This window comes from Canis aureus, chromosome 25, assembly GCF_053574225.1.
Source record: "Canis aureus isolate CA01 chromosome 25, VMU_Caureus_v.1.0, whole genome shotgun sequence".
Taxonomy (NCBI): Eukaryota; Metazoa; Chordata; class Mammalia; order Carnivora; family Canidae; genus Canis; species Canis aureus.
The window spans coordinates 16,336,795-16,351,255 of NC_135635.1; the positions used below are offsets into that span (position 1 = coordinate 16,336,795).

General features: G+C 38.2%; 1 protein-coding gene across 3 annotated transcripts in view; it reads left to right on the forward strand.

Annotated features, from left to right (window-relative positions):
• PKP2 (plakophilin 2) overlaps positions 1-14,461 on the forward strand; it is a 93,751-nt gene that overhangs the window by 46,046 nt on the left and 33,244 nt on the right. For all 3 annotated transcript variants that reach the window (XM_077870498.1, XM_077870496.1, XM_077870497.1), the window contains exons 5-6: positions 481-688; positions 9,444-9,621. In XM_077870498.1, coding sequence (XP_077726624.1) covers positions 481-688; positions 9,444-9,621 — 386 coding nt within the window. The remainder of the gene's footprint in view (positions 1-480; positions 689-9,443; positions 9,622-14,461) is intronic.

A 14,461-nucleotide genomic window follows, 5' to 3' on the forward strand; every position in this document is an offset into this window, starting at 1 on the left:
CTACTACCGTCGCCATGGTAAATGAATCTTTATTTCTACCATTAATGAAGTGAGATCTGTTTGTTTATATTGACTGTAAAGTTCTGTCCTGGAAAAAAAAATACTCCCGTAATATGTGCTGTTCTTCCATAAAACTCTTTATTCCTCACATTCCCAAGTCTGTTCATCTTCATTATGCTCAAGGCTTTTATAACTTAACTCTTTTCATTCACAAAGCTATCACTTACCCACCTTCTATCACTTTAACTTTCTCTTTCAATTATCTCACAGGTTTCAGTCTTCTCAAATTTATTGTTAGCTCCTCAGTGAGATGGTAGGCATATACCTTATGCTGTGAGTCTCAGGCTATGTCTCCTTTATTATTTGATGGGGGGTTCTAATCCACAGTGCTGAACTTTGTGTGTTCATTCATATTGCAATGAACGTTTTTGATGGCACATCAGAATAAATACCTGAAATACGCATCCACTTCTTCCCCAGGTCAATCAGCTTCGTGGCATCCCCAAGCTTCTGCAGCTCCTGAAAGTTCAGAATGAAGATGTTCAGCGAGCCGTGTGTGGGGCTTTGAGAAACTTGGTATTTGAAGATAATGACAACAAGTTGGAGGTAGCTGAACTCAACGGGGTACCTCGGCTACTCCAGGTGCTGAAGCAAACCAGAGACTTGGAGACTAAAAAGCAAATAACAGGTAGTGCTCATAGAATATGAAAGGACGTAGAGCAGGGTACCCCAGCTGGGTATGTTATGCTCTCTATTTTTCTTAAGCTTCCCACACCCAGTGCTTTATGGGCTCATCATTATCTGAGAGGTGGCTTTCAAGGAACGTTGTCACCTTGCTGAGTTAGACCTCGAATTCAGGTGAAGTTTGAATTCCTTTTTTTTCTGGAAAGGGGGAAGTTATTTTGAGGCTTTTGCTCAGTACACATAAGAAAAACTGTGACTTTGACTACATGTTTTTAAAACAACTTTGCAAGACTCACTGCATGGAAATCCGCATCAGTTTACTAACAGCCACTCTATGGTTTGAGGATGTGTGAGCTTTCAGTATTGCCTTGGGTGTCCAAGGCATTCATTCTGAAGAGACTCAAGAGGAGCCACACCCAATTATTTTTACTATTTATTCAATAATCCACTCCCTGGATCTATCCAAAGAAAGCAAATCAGGGAGTCAAATAGTGTCCTAATGTAGAAGATCAATTTAGGGATCCCTGGGTGGCGCAGCGGTTTGGTGCCTGCCTTTGGCCCAGGGTGCGATCTTGGAGATCCAGGATTGAATCCCACATCAGGCTCCCTGCATGGAGCCTGCTTCTCCCTCTGCCTGTGTCTCTGCCTCTCTCTCTCTCTGTGACTATCATAAATAAATAAAATCTTAAAAAAAAAAAAAAGATCAATTTAACCAAATAGTCAAAATACAAGAAATATGGTTTTCTAATCCTTCCATTGCCTGGACCGGTCCACCTCAAAATACCTGCTCCCTAGCCCATCCATCACTGCACCCTAAAAAAAGGAAAAAAAGATGAGAGTGGCTGGATGTGGTTTTTTTTTTTTCTAGCTCTCTACTTCATATTTCAAAATACTGAGTTGCATAGGTAAATACTGTTTTTCTGTCCAATAGATTAAAAAGATGAAATAATCTGATAGAATTAAATCAACAGTTTTAGTAATCCTTGAAACATGGAGAAGACAGACCTAGTTTCATTTAAATGAATAGTACATACAGTAGAGGAGAAAATGGTTCATTGATGTTCAAGCTTGCCCTCCCTGCCCTCACCATCCGCTCCGTGCTGACGCTCCCTGCACACCTTACAGAGTGTGAGAAGCATTACTGAGTGCAATTGTCAGTAGTGTTGGTTGCCCTGGGGAAACTTAAATTAAGAACATTCAGTGGCCCAGGTAGTAAACGTACACTTTTAATTTAATTATCATGAAAAGATTTTGAGATATTTTTAGGTGTTATTGGGTGATTAAATCTCAATTTTACAGATGAGGAAAGTAGGGTCCAAAGAAGTTAACCCTTTTTAATGTATTTGTAAATAATAATTCTTGACAGTGTTATTTATTTTAAAAGTTCTTTTTTTTTTACATTTGTTTTTATTGGAGTTTGATTTGCCAACATATAGCATAACACCCAGTGCTCACCCAGTGCTTGATGGGTCAAGTGCCCCTCTCAGTGCCCGTCACCCAGTCACCCCGACCCCCTGCCCACCTCCCCTTCCACTACCCTTTGTTTCCCAGAGTGAGGAGTCTCTTATGGTTTGTCTCCCCCTTTAATTTTTCCACTCAGTTCACCTTAAAAGGAGGTATCTCACAAATGTTGTTTTAAACTGAATATATTCTGTACTTCCGCTGTGTCCACTTTACCATACAGCCCTTTTTTCTGTAGAAATGTCATTCTATCTTCTCTGCCCATTTATATCTTAAAACAATCACATATTTTTCTATCTTAATATATTTAATTTTATAAAACTATATGAAGAGTGATACCATGCTGCCCTTCTGCCAGTATCCTATCATGTCCCATGGGAAGTTTCCTTCCATCTTTATGATTTATATTAAAATACCTACAGAAATTAAGAGTGATCAGACACATTCATTGATTCATTCATTCATTCAGCCAGCATTTACAGGGCTGCCTTCAAGTGCCAAGCAATGGGAATCAGTCTGGAGAGGTTGTACATGTTCTTTTCCCTCTGCTAACACATGAACAATTATGTGGTGGTTGGCACTTAAAAAAAAAAAAAAAAGACTAAACCTCATAGTTAAAACCTAACATTTCCTCCATTAAAATATAGTAATGACAACCATAAGAGAATAGCAAACAGATAATTTTTTTTTTTTTACTGTTTTACAGTCAAATGACTTCTCGAAGGAGATATGTTTCATTCTGGACTTTAAAAGAAGGATAGGATACACTTTGAACTGGTGTTTTGAGGGAGAATGAAAGTCATTCCCAGCAAAATGAACATCATTAGCAAAGCAAAGAAGCAAAAAGAAGCTGCTGGTCATGTAGAGGGAGTTTGATAATAGAGTATTGAGGTTAGGGTGTATTGTAGCCAGAGAACTTGGGAGGATTTGTGGTGTGTGTCAGGGAAGTAATCCATTGAACCACGCTTCCTCTTCTCTTGTTTAGGCAATAGGAAACTACAGTCAGAGAACATTCTGTGGTATTAATGCCATAGAAACCATTCAGTTATCTTTAGATAATCTACAGAGCCGATAAATGGAGGTTTATTGTGCAATTCTCAGGATTTCTAGAACTTGGCTTGTTCACCCCTACCAGAGGGTGCTCATTACATGCTAATTGAATTGAGTTAATACTTGAATGTTTGATACAAATCCTTCCAAATAACTTCCTTTAGCTCTATTAATAGAACAGCTAAATAAGTGCTTTCGGGGCCTCAGAAATAAATTGTTGACTTAATGTAGACATGTTTATATCTTTGTTTAGAAACACAAAGCGAGCAACCATACATGTGAATCTTATCTATTTGGTGAACATCTTTTTATTGAGCCTCTTTTACATGCTTCCCACTAAGTTAGGACTTTCCATTTTTCATCTTTGTTCCCCTTGACATCTCCATAAGGCATTATTGTTGATTTCCGCATGATCAGTGTGACACTTTAGGGTGGTAAGCAGATTGCCCAAGATTACACAACTGGCAGAGCACAAGGCCCAGATTTGAACCTAGCTTTATCTGCGTGTTCTGCTGTATGAAAGTGGCTCTCACCTACTGTTTCTGGGGCAGAGAGTGACTCATTTTTACAGTTCTTTGGGAAAGGGTTTATCTTTAAGAATCTCAGATCAGAGAGCTCTTTCATTCTTTTCTGAGCCTTCCTCTCTCTCCACTTGCCACTGACATGATTCAGTCTTCTTCACACCCCTGGTCTACTATTGCAGTAGCTTCTTACTGCCCCTCTGATTCAGTATTGCACATTCCCACTCGATCCACCACTCTGCTCCTAATGATTTCTTTCTAATATGAAAATTCTGCCCATTGTCCTCCCCATGAACTATAAGGTAGAGTCCATGCTGTGTAGTATGCCATACTAAGATTTTATGATGTGAACTTGGTGACCATAGGCAACCAGTGTCTCCTCTCATACCCTTCCAGCTCAGGTTCTGAAATCCTCGAGGATTTTGCTGGTCTGTTCCATGTCTCTTTTCTATCTTGGTATCTTTTGTGCTGTTTCTTGGACTAGAATCTTTTTCCACACCTTGACCATCTGGTGAACCCTCTCATCTTTCAATAGGTGTCTTTTCCTTTGAAGCATTTTCAGATGCCATCTTTCCATACTTTACTCCCTGTCTCCCGCCCTCCCCCCAGTGGAGTTTTGAAAAGGCTTCCACTGAACTACTTTTGCATCCTTTAATATTAGAATGCCACTTATTTCATGCCTGCATATTTATTGCAATAACAACAGTTATTTGTTATTTTCTCAAATGAGACTTCTGATTGAACATATGAAAGAGACTTGTGAGAGCACCCAGGTGGCTCAGTCAATTAAGCATCCAATTCTTGGTTTTAGCTCAGGTCATGATCTCAGGGTGGTGGGATCGAGCCTCACATCAGGCCCTGCACGCAGCGTGGAGTCTGCCTCAGATTCTCTCTCCCTCTCTGTCCCACTCACTTTCTCTCAAGTAAATAAATAAAATCTTTGGGACACCTGGGTGGCTCAGTCATTTAAGCATCTGCCTTCAGCTCAGGTCATGATTGCAGGGTCCTGGGATCCTGCCCCTGCCTCAGCCTCCCTGCTCAGTGGGGTGCCTGCTTCTCCCTCTCGCTGCCCCTCCCCCCTCATTCATGCTCATTTTCTCATGCTCTCTCTCTCAAATAATGTTTTTTAAAAATCTAAATAAATAAATAAAATCTTTAAAAAAAAAGACTTGTGACCTGGGAATATCCAGATTACACACAAATAAGAGAACCAAGTGTGTTTTCAGATAGGACCCTGATTTTTCTGGCCAAGATATAAAACAATTAACCATTTGATATCTATATATGTATAATATAAGTACCAGAGCTTTGTTTGCTGGAAGAAAACATCAACTCACTGACCTTCCTAGCATTTTCAGTACCAGCCTCAGAGGGAAGCTCTTCCCTTTCCAGATGAAAAGGCTTCAGGATCAAAGACTCCCTCTGAGATTGTTCTCCCTCCCTTACCAAGTGAGCGTGGTAGTGTACTTTAATTGAAATGAGAACAGTACATACTGATCTCAGAGGTTCATCTTCAGGGTCACTGAGTAATGAACACTTTCAGAAATGAGTGGGCTCTGGCTTAGTAAGAATGAAGCAAGAGATTCTTGTCCTTCTGCGTGTTACATAAGGAAGCCATAGGGAAGGGTCATGTTTGTCGATGATTTGTTGAAAATGCATATTGACCTCTGCATATTTTATGGAAATATTTAATTGAATTGCTGTATTTTAATAAAATAGCAGAAACATTTTACTATAAAATATTCATTATGCACCTTTATAAATAATTCTATATTATTTTATTCTGCATTTGTAATATGCAACAGGTTACCTTGGGTTCATGTATAACTTGGACTAAACGGCTTTTGCAATAGTGTGGTATCGCAGATAAGATTTACAAAACTTAGGTGAAAGGAGTATATCCACACAAGGAAAATTATAAAAAAAAAAAAAAATCCTCTGTTTTGTGATCACTTTGCAAAACAAGGTTAAAACACACCGGTTCTCCTTTTTTTCCTCCTGCTCTTCCTTCTCCCTCTGTACTGATAATAGGGATTCATTTAATCATACTACTCGCAATTTTTACCACCTAAGTGTCATTTAGACTTTGTTAAATAACTGTATTTCTAGTCCTCAAGGGCAGACTGGATTTTAATATCTTATAAGATCCCTTTACTAAAGTTAGGTATTTTTTGCAAATATCACAGTTGGCAACAAATTTCTAGATAATGAAGTTATTATTATCTCTCTTCTAAGTGCTAATTATTCAAAACATATCCCTAACCAGAATCCATTTCTCTTTCTTTTTGCCTTGAATGAGAACTTAGTGATAGAAAATTACAGGCTTATCAGCTGCAACAAAGAACTATAATAATAGAAACCGAGGCGCTATGAATAAGTTGATTAGAAGCTAAAGGTGAGACCAGTGAAAATCTAAACCCTAATGTTATCTCAGAACATCCAGAATCAAGTCATTGAAAAGAAGTTCTATGAAGGGTCTTCTGGCCCATTTGTTTCCCAGTGCCAGAAATGGGAATCATTTTTTTAAGTAATCTTTACATCTAGTTTGGGGCTCAAACTCATGACCCTGAGATCAAGAGTCCCGTGTTCTGACTGAGCCAGCCAGGTGCCTCAGGAATCATTTTTTAAAATACAAATTCCTAAGATCTGTCCTGAGATTCTGGCAAGTAAGTATGAGATGTGGCCCAGGAATATATGATTCTGATATGCCACGAGGTTCATTCGGAAACTGCTGGTCTAGTGTAACACTCTAGCTTTGAGATAAAATCTCCTTGTCAATGTTTTGATAAAGGAGGAGCTCATTTTTATCAGCTGCAGCAATAGAGCTAGATCTTACAAACAGATCTGTTTTCTTCAAAGCTCTCTTAGAAACTGATATTTTCAGTGAGCCAGAATCTCTTTCCCTTGAATTTCCACTCATTAGTTCTGGTTTTGCTGTCTTATAGTCACCAAAAAATGATATCTAGTTGTTAAATTTGCATTTCTTTCATTACTGGAGAAAATGCATTCCTTTTTTTTTTTCTTAAGATTTTATTTATTTATTTATTCATGAGAGACACAGAGAGAGAGAGGCAGAGACACAGGCAGAGAGAGAAGCAGGCTCCATGCAGGGAGCCCCAGGATCACGCCCTGGGCTGATTTGCTAAACCGCTGAGCCACCCAGGGATCCCAAGAAAATGCATTCCTATGTGTAGTAGATTCTAATATTTTTTAGCTAGGATTAATTTTTCTACTAGCAATTGAATTTATAATGATTTATAAGAACTCTATATATTAGGGATATTAACCTTGTATTGCCATACATATTTTCCCAATCTGTAATTGGCTGTTTATTGATTTTTGTATGCTCATGTTAGGGGAGTGTCTGTGTATAATCCCAAATCTCTAGTGAACACTTAAGCTCCTTCCTAGCTTTGTGCCATACAAAAATTTGGTAGGCATGACATTTCTATATGATATCCTATATTAAGAATTCAAAAATTATACTGATACTCCCAAACCAGATATTTTTATAGAAATAATACTGCTTGCCAAGCTATAAAGGACATCAAGTGTTGAAGGAAAATCTCACTTCCTTTGTTTAAAATTAATCTTCTTCTGGTTTTTATTGTAAGGTATACTTTTCCTTTGAGTGCCCTGTGTGGTCCTTTCTAAAAAGAGGAAATGTCACTATGCTTTACATTTTTAAGCCTCTGGCAGGCAGGGACTGTTCATTTGTTTGCTTATTTAAAACAGGAAGCTTTTCCCCACCTTCTCTCTCTTTTCTTTTTAGCTTTCTTTAGTAGCTTAGGAAACACAACTCAACCTCAGACCTGCCTCTACATTGTTTTCAGCCACCTTTGGAGTTCTGTTCTGTCATTCTACCCCCGTCCAGGGCCCCTCAAGCCTAAGTGGGAGGAATGAAGTCATTGTGTTGCAAAACCAGTGGCTGAGGGACACTGCTCCTGCCTAAATCCCCAGGGCTAGTTTGATCAGGAAAAGATCCCCCCACTCCCAAGCCAGAATTCGAGCTCTCACCAGACACCAGATCCCCAGTGTCGCTGTATCTGATGGAAGTTCTGCGTAGACTGCAGTGGGGATTCGGTTATGGTCTCAGAAATGACTTACTGGTACACAGCCAAAGTAAACTGATTAAGGCCAAAAGACTGCATTTGGCCTAGAGTGTTCTAAATGGTGGGCCAGATATGAGTATGGTTGAATAATTAGCAAGCTTTAATTGTGTAGACAATTATTTCAGTCATTAAAATCAGGGGAGATGACACCACCACAGAATTCAGCCCCCCCCCCGAAAAAAAGCACCTTTCCTTTTTTCACAACGTAGACTGTTCTGTATACCTGTGCTTCCTCTTTCTTTTATGCAGACAAAGCAGTAAATTTTAAAAGTAGGAATTACGGACTGGGTGGTGGGGGAATGAATAGGGAAGAAAACGAAGATCGCTTCTCTTTCTCTGCTCTCGGTCTTCCTGGATGATAGGGAGTTAGTCATTTCCTGAGGTATGAAAGAAGGAAAGTAAGGCAGCTTTACACCTGCTGGGAGTCACTGGAATAGCAAGCAAGAGCTATTCTTCCACTGAATCGGAAGTATTTGAATGCCAAATCTGTAAGAAAAACAAATCCTAAATGTGTGTGCCACTTTGTATTCCCTCTGAGGCACCCAGCTTCAGGCTCTGTCTCACAAATGCCCTGAAAAGTACAGTATGCTCTTATCTTATGAATTTCTTTCTGAGTTGGCTTATATGGCCTTTCTCTTTACTGGTGGGTCAAGGGGGAGATTTCAAGAGGAAAGGTAAAGTTAAATGAGGACAATGCTTAGACCAGTGCTTTAGGCCATGCGTGTTGGCAGGTAGATTAAATACTCTTGTACCTCCTTCACTGCCAAACTATAATATAGGAAATTCATGAGATACCCAACATAAGTTCCAGGAGGGCAGAAAGTCTATCATTGGGTAGGATTTAATAAATATTAATTGGTGATGTTGATCAGCCTACCGGTGACAGGCAGGGGTACAGGCAAAGGCTTTCAATCGGCCCTTCCTGCTGTCACTGGGCAGCAAATATCAGGTGGAAGTTGCAGGTAGTGGGGAGCAGGAGGCAGAGGGAGATATTCTCCCCATGCAACTACAGGAGAAAAAGATGACCCTTTAAAAACACTGAAGCCTTGGGGCACCTGACTGGCTCAGTTGGTAGAGTGTACAAATCTTGATCTCTCGGTTTTAAGTTCAAGCCCCAGGTTGGGTGTAGCGATCACTTTAAAAGAATGTAACATATTTTTTTTAAAATAAACAAAAATAAAAATATAGAAGTCTTTATTACAATAGGATCATTTCAAGCCTCTGTGTTGGTGAGACCAGAATTTGTTACCTCAGTGAGGTCAGCTTAGTGGTAGGATCTTTTAAGAGAAACAGTATACGTGTTTAAGGATTTCTAACTTTCATTCACATTCCTGATTAATTTAAAAGCTGTATAATTTTATATCATAATATCTCTGTGTGTATGTGTATGTGTGTGTGTGTGTGTGTGTGTGTGTGTGTGTGTGTGTGTCTCTATTATGGATCAGCTTCATTGCCATCTAACAAACTCTAAACTGATTCTTTCAGTCGGAAAAGGGGCCACCCTTTTCTCTACACTACTAGCCACAGCCCTAGGGCTGCTGCCCTAACTCATCTTTTCAGCAGTCATTTGACCCATCCCGGTGCTGTTTTGATGTAGTACTTTTTGCTTTTCTAGGTTTGCTGTGGAATTTGTCATCTAATGACAAACTCAAGAATCTCATGATAACAGAAGCCTTGCTCATCCTGACTGAGAATATCATCATTCCCTTCTCTGGGTGGCCAGAAGGAGACTACCCCAAAGCAAACGGTTTGCTTGATTTTGATATATTTTACAACGTCACAGGATGCTTAAGGTAACGCCACTCTACAAATCTTTTCTCTGTATACCTTACATACTGCATTAAAAACTCTACCCCATTACCTGGAGATGCTATAAGAATTATAAAAATCACTCTGAATACAAGAAATAACCATGTAAAGACAGTGAGAAAGGTAAAGAACACAGTACTGTTTCTAGGCATGTTTGATTTTAGCAGCTACCCACATTAGCTCACAAGAGAGAGGATGTCAGTTCCAATAAAGAAAACAGACATCTGATCTGAACACCCAGAATTCAATGCAAACTGGCCTTTCCTATCTCCCAAGGTTCAAGGTAGGCTTCATGCTTTTTTAATTCACAAGAAGCTAATGACATGGTTAAAAAAAAATAATTTTAAGCCCAATGTTTTTACTTTTTTATTGTTTATGTTTTATCAAGTCATAATTGACATAAATTAGTTTCAGGTGTACAATATGATTCAGTATTTGTATATATATTGCAAACAGGCACCACAATAAGTCTAGATAACATTCATTGCCATGCATAGTTTTACAGAACTTTTTTTCTTGTGATGAGAACTTTTAAGATTTTTGTCTTAGCAACTTTCAAATATATAATACAGTGTTATTAACTATGGTTGCCATGCTGTATATTACCTCCCCAAGACTAACTTTGTTTGTTTGTTTGTTTGTTTGTTTGTGGCAGACAAAAATTTATCCCCATTATGGTTTTTGTAAACTTACTTTATAACTAGAAGTTTGTACCTTTTGACCATTTTGCCTGCCCCCCCTGCCTGTGACAGCCCCACCAATCTGTTCTCTGTATCTATGAGCTTCGTTTTTGGTTTTGGTGTTTTTTGTTTTTTGTTTTTAATGTAATCTTTATAGCCAACATGGAGCTTGAACTCACAGCCCCAAGATCAGAAGTCATATGCTCTACTGAATGAGCCAGCCAGGTGCCCGTATGAGCTTGGTTTTTGTTTTGTTGTGTTTCTTTTAAATTCCGTTTATAAGTGAGATCAATACAGTATTTGTCTTTCTCTGTCTGACTTATTTCACTTAACATAATGCCCTAAAGGTCCATCCATGATGCTGTCAGTGGCAATATTTCGTTCTTTATATATATACCTGATTTTCTTTATCCATTCACTTATCAGTAGACATTTAGCTGGTTTCTATTTCTTGGCTATTATGAATAATGCTTCAGTGAATATACAGGTGCATATGTCTTTTCAAGTTAGTGTTTTCATTTTCTTTGGATAAATATCCAGAAGTGAAATTGCTGGATCATATGGTAGTTCTATGTTAATTGTCTTAGGAACCTATGTAATGTTTTCCATAGTGGTTATGCCAACTTAACATTTCCACAAGCACTGCACAAAGTTTGCCTTTTCTCCATATCCTCACCAACACTTGTTATTTCTTGTCCTTTTGATAACAGCCATTCTAACAGGTGTGAGATAATATCTTGTGGTTTTGATTTGCATTTCCCTGGTGATTAGTGATGTGCATTTTTTCATGTGCTTTCTTTGGAAAAATGTTCGGATCTTCTCATTTTTTAATCAGATTGTGTTTAATATTGAGTTGTATAAGTTCTTTATATATTTTATCAAATATATGACTTGCAGATATTTTCTTCCATTCCATAGGTGGCCTTTTCATTTTGTTGATGGTTTTCTTTGTTGTGCAGAAGATTTTTGTTTGATACCATCCCACTTTATTTTTGTTTTTGTTAACTTTCGGTGTCAAATCCAAAAAATAATCTTTAAGATTGATGTCAAGGAGCCTACTGCCTATGTTTTCTTCTAGCAGTTGTATGGTTTCAGGTCTTATAATCAAGTCTTTAATCCATTTTGAGTTAATTTTTGTGTTTAATGTGAGATAATGGTCCAGTTCCATTCTTTTGCATGGGGCTGTCCAATTTTCCTGACACCATTTATTGAAGAGACTTTCCTTTCTCCACTCTCCACTTTCCACAAGTATTCTTGACTTCTCTGTTGCAAATTAATTGGCCATATATTCTCAAGTTTATTTCTGGGCTCATTATTCTGTTGCAATGATCTATGTGTCTGTTTTTATGCCAGTATCACTTGCTGTTTTGATTACTCTAGTTTTGTAATGTAATTGGAAATCTAGGAGTGTGATGCCTCCAGCTTAGCTCTTGTTTCTTTAGACTGCTTTAATTATTTGAGGGTTTTTGTGATTCCATACAAAATGTAGAATTGTTTGTTCTATTTCTATGAAAAGTGCAATTGGAAATTTAATAGGAATTGCATTGAATCTGTAGATTGCCTTGGGTAGAATGGACATTTTAACTATATTCTTCCAATCCATGAGTATGATCTATCTTCCCCTTTATTTACATCTTTGGTTGTTTCATCAGTGTCTTATTGTTGTTAGTATACAGGTCTTTTACCTACGTAATTAAAAGTTACTTCTAGATGTTTTAAAGTAGCTGCAAGGCAACAAAGCCTAAAGGACAGAATGTTTTGCCATAAGAACAGCTACAAAATAAGTTAGTTTGATCAGCATTTCTTAATAGTGGGATGAAAAAATACTTGAAATGTTTTCTCCCTTGGGCTGTCAGATGCCAGCTAAATCGAGAGGAAATAAAAATACATGCAGGAGGAAGGAAAATCCTAGTCCTAACTTCTCTGAGATCATGCATTTGAAGCTTTCGTATATTTGAAAATAATCATTGTACTTTATGTGCAAAGATTAAATCAAATAGAAGATATAATCAGGGGCACCTGGATGGCTCATTCAGTTAAGCGTCTGACTCTTGATTTCAGCTCAGGTCATGATCTCAGGGTCATGAGATTGAGCCCTGCATCGGGCTGCATGTGCATGCTGCATGTGTACACATGCGTGCACGCTCTCTCTCAGATAAATAAATAAAATTTAAAATAAATTAATTAAAAATAAATTTTAAAAATAGGTGTAATCAAAATTAGGCAGCCCATGAAAAGTCAGAATATATTCTGCCTTTTTTTTTCTAGTTACAGTTCATTATTTGAAGAAATCTAGACTGTAACTGAGAGAATTTATTATGGTAGAATGTTTGCCTTATTTCCATATTTAATCACACAGCATATCAAATACTAATTTTGCATAAAGTTTTATATTAGGTACTGAGAATTTTAGAAAGATGAGTAAGAAAATCCTTAGGGGGGGATCCCTGGGTGGCGCAGCGGTTTGGCGCCTGCCTTTGGCCCAGGGCGTGATCCTGGAGACCCGGGATCGAATCCCGCATCGGGCTCCCGGTGCATGGAGCCTGCTTCTCCCTCTGCCTGTGTCTCTGCCTCTCTCTCTCTGTGACTATCATGAATAAATAAAATCTTTAAAAAAAAAAAAAAAAAAAAAAAGAAAATCCTTAGGGAACTTTTAACCTAGCAGAGGATGCAGATGAGCAAAGGAACTAGAACACAGCTTACAATGAAATATGTTAGAGCAGTGGCCCCTGAAGCATTAACATCTGCATTACCTAGAAGTTGTTAGGATCCTCAGGTCCTACCTCAGACCGGAATCAGAAACTCTCAGGGTGGGGCTGAGCAATCTAGTTTTAACAAGCCCTCCAGGTGATTCTGATGCAGCTGAATTGTGAGAGGCCTGATGTCAGAGGTACAAGTGAAGTGCTGCAGGAATGCAGAACAAAGAACCATTCATGCCCGCTGAGTGGGATCAGAAAGACACTACAGACTAGGTGCCAAATGAACTAGGCCTTGGTGGATTATTTCAATAGTCAGAAATTCTCTAAGGACTAAGGACTAACTCCTTGAACAGCAGAAGAGGTGCCTAAATGGTCTCTTTGAATCCATCTTCTGTACTGTTCACTAGAACTGCGTTTTCATTGTGCTTTTGATCTAATAACACATTTTGATCTATTTAAAAGTATTTTGCATCTCAAAATTTTCTCTGTAGCTCCCATTGCCTCACCGTATTACATCAGAGTTCTTCAAGTGGCAGGACTCTTTCAATTCAAAATGAATTATTCAACTCAAACTCTTGCTAAAGCCAAGTAGGGATTCATTGGCTCATGTGGATGAGATGTTGATAGTCACTTGTGGAAGTGAAGGAAGTGCACCAGGAACTATGACCTCAAGGATTATGACAGAAATTCAGCATCCATGGACTCACTCTGTTTTTAAATTTGTATCTCCTCTCTGCTTGCTCTTCTAACTCACATGTTGGGCTCATTCTCTACAAATGCAAACAAGCCTCTGCATTCTTTTTATCTTTAATCCCTAACACCTAGCAAAATTTCTGACATACATATAGTAAGCAAGGATAAAGTATTTGAATGAAAAAAAGTAAATGAATGAGTGAGCAAATGAAAATACATGACAAGCTGGATGAATAATAACGTCTTGTAAGAATATCAAATTGGTGACGGGAAGTAATCAGAAATTGGAAACATAGGTGAAGGCCAGATTGTTGAGGGTCTTGAAGGTCATATTAAGGAGTTAATTTTTTTCTTCTGTAAGCAAGACTAGTGGTTAGGAGGATAGAAAGATGATAAATTCTGTGTGAAAAATAATTATAATATTAACAGGAAAGGTGTGTTGAATAATGTAATAAAGACAAAAATGTTACAAATTTCTTTCTGCCATTTCCCATTATGAATGAGGAATAAAAGACTTGGATAATTTAAGTGAAGCAATACTTTGGGTAACACACATTTTCCAGAAGATGTAATCGCTGACTACATTCCCATCAATATGACACCATTTCAAATGGCACTTGCAAAGCAAGGCCAAACCACTGATTTGAACTACTTTAAGAAGCAGATTACAGCAAAATATCTACAAAATTGGATGCCATAGTATATGCTTAAATATCTGTTCTTATTTCACCTAATTTGCAATTAATAATAGC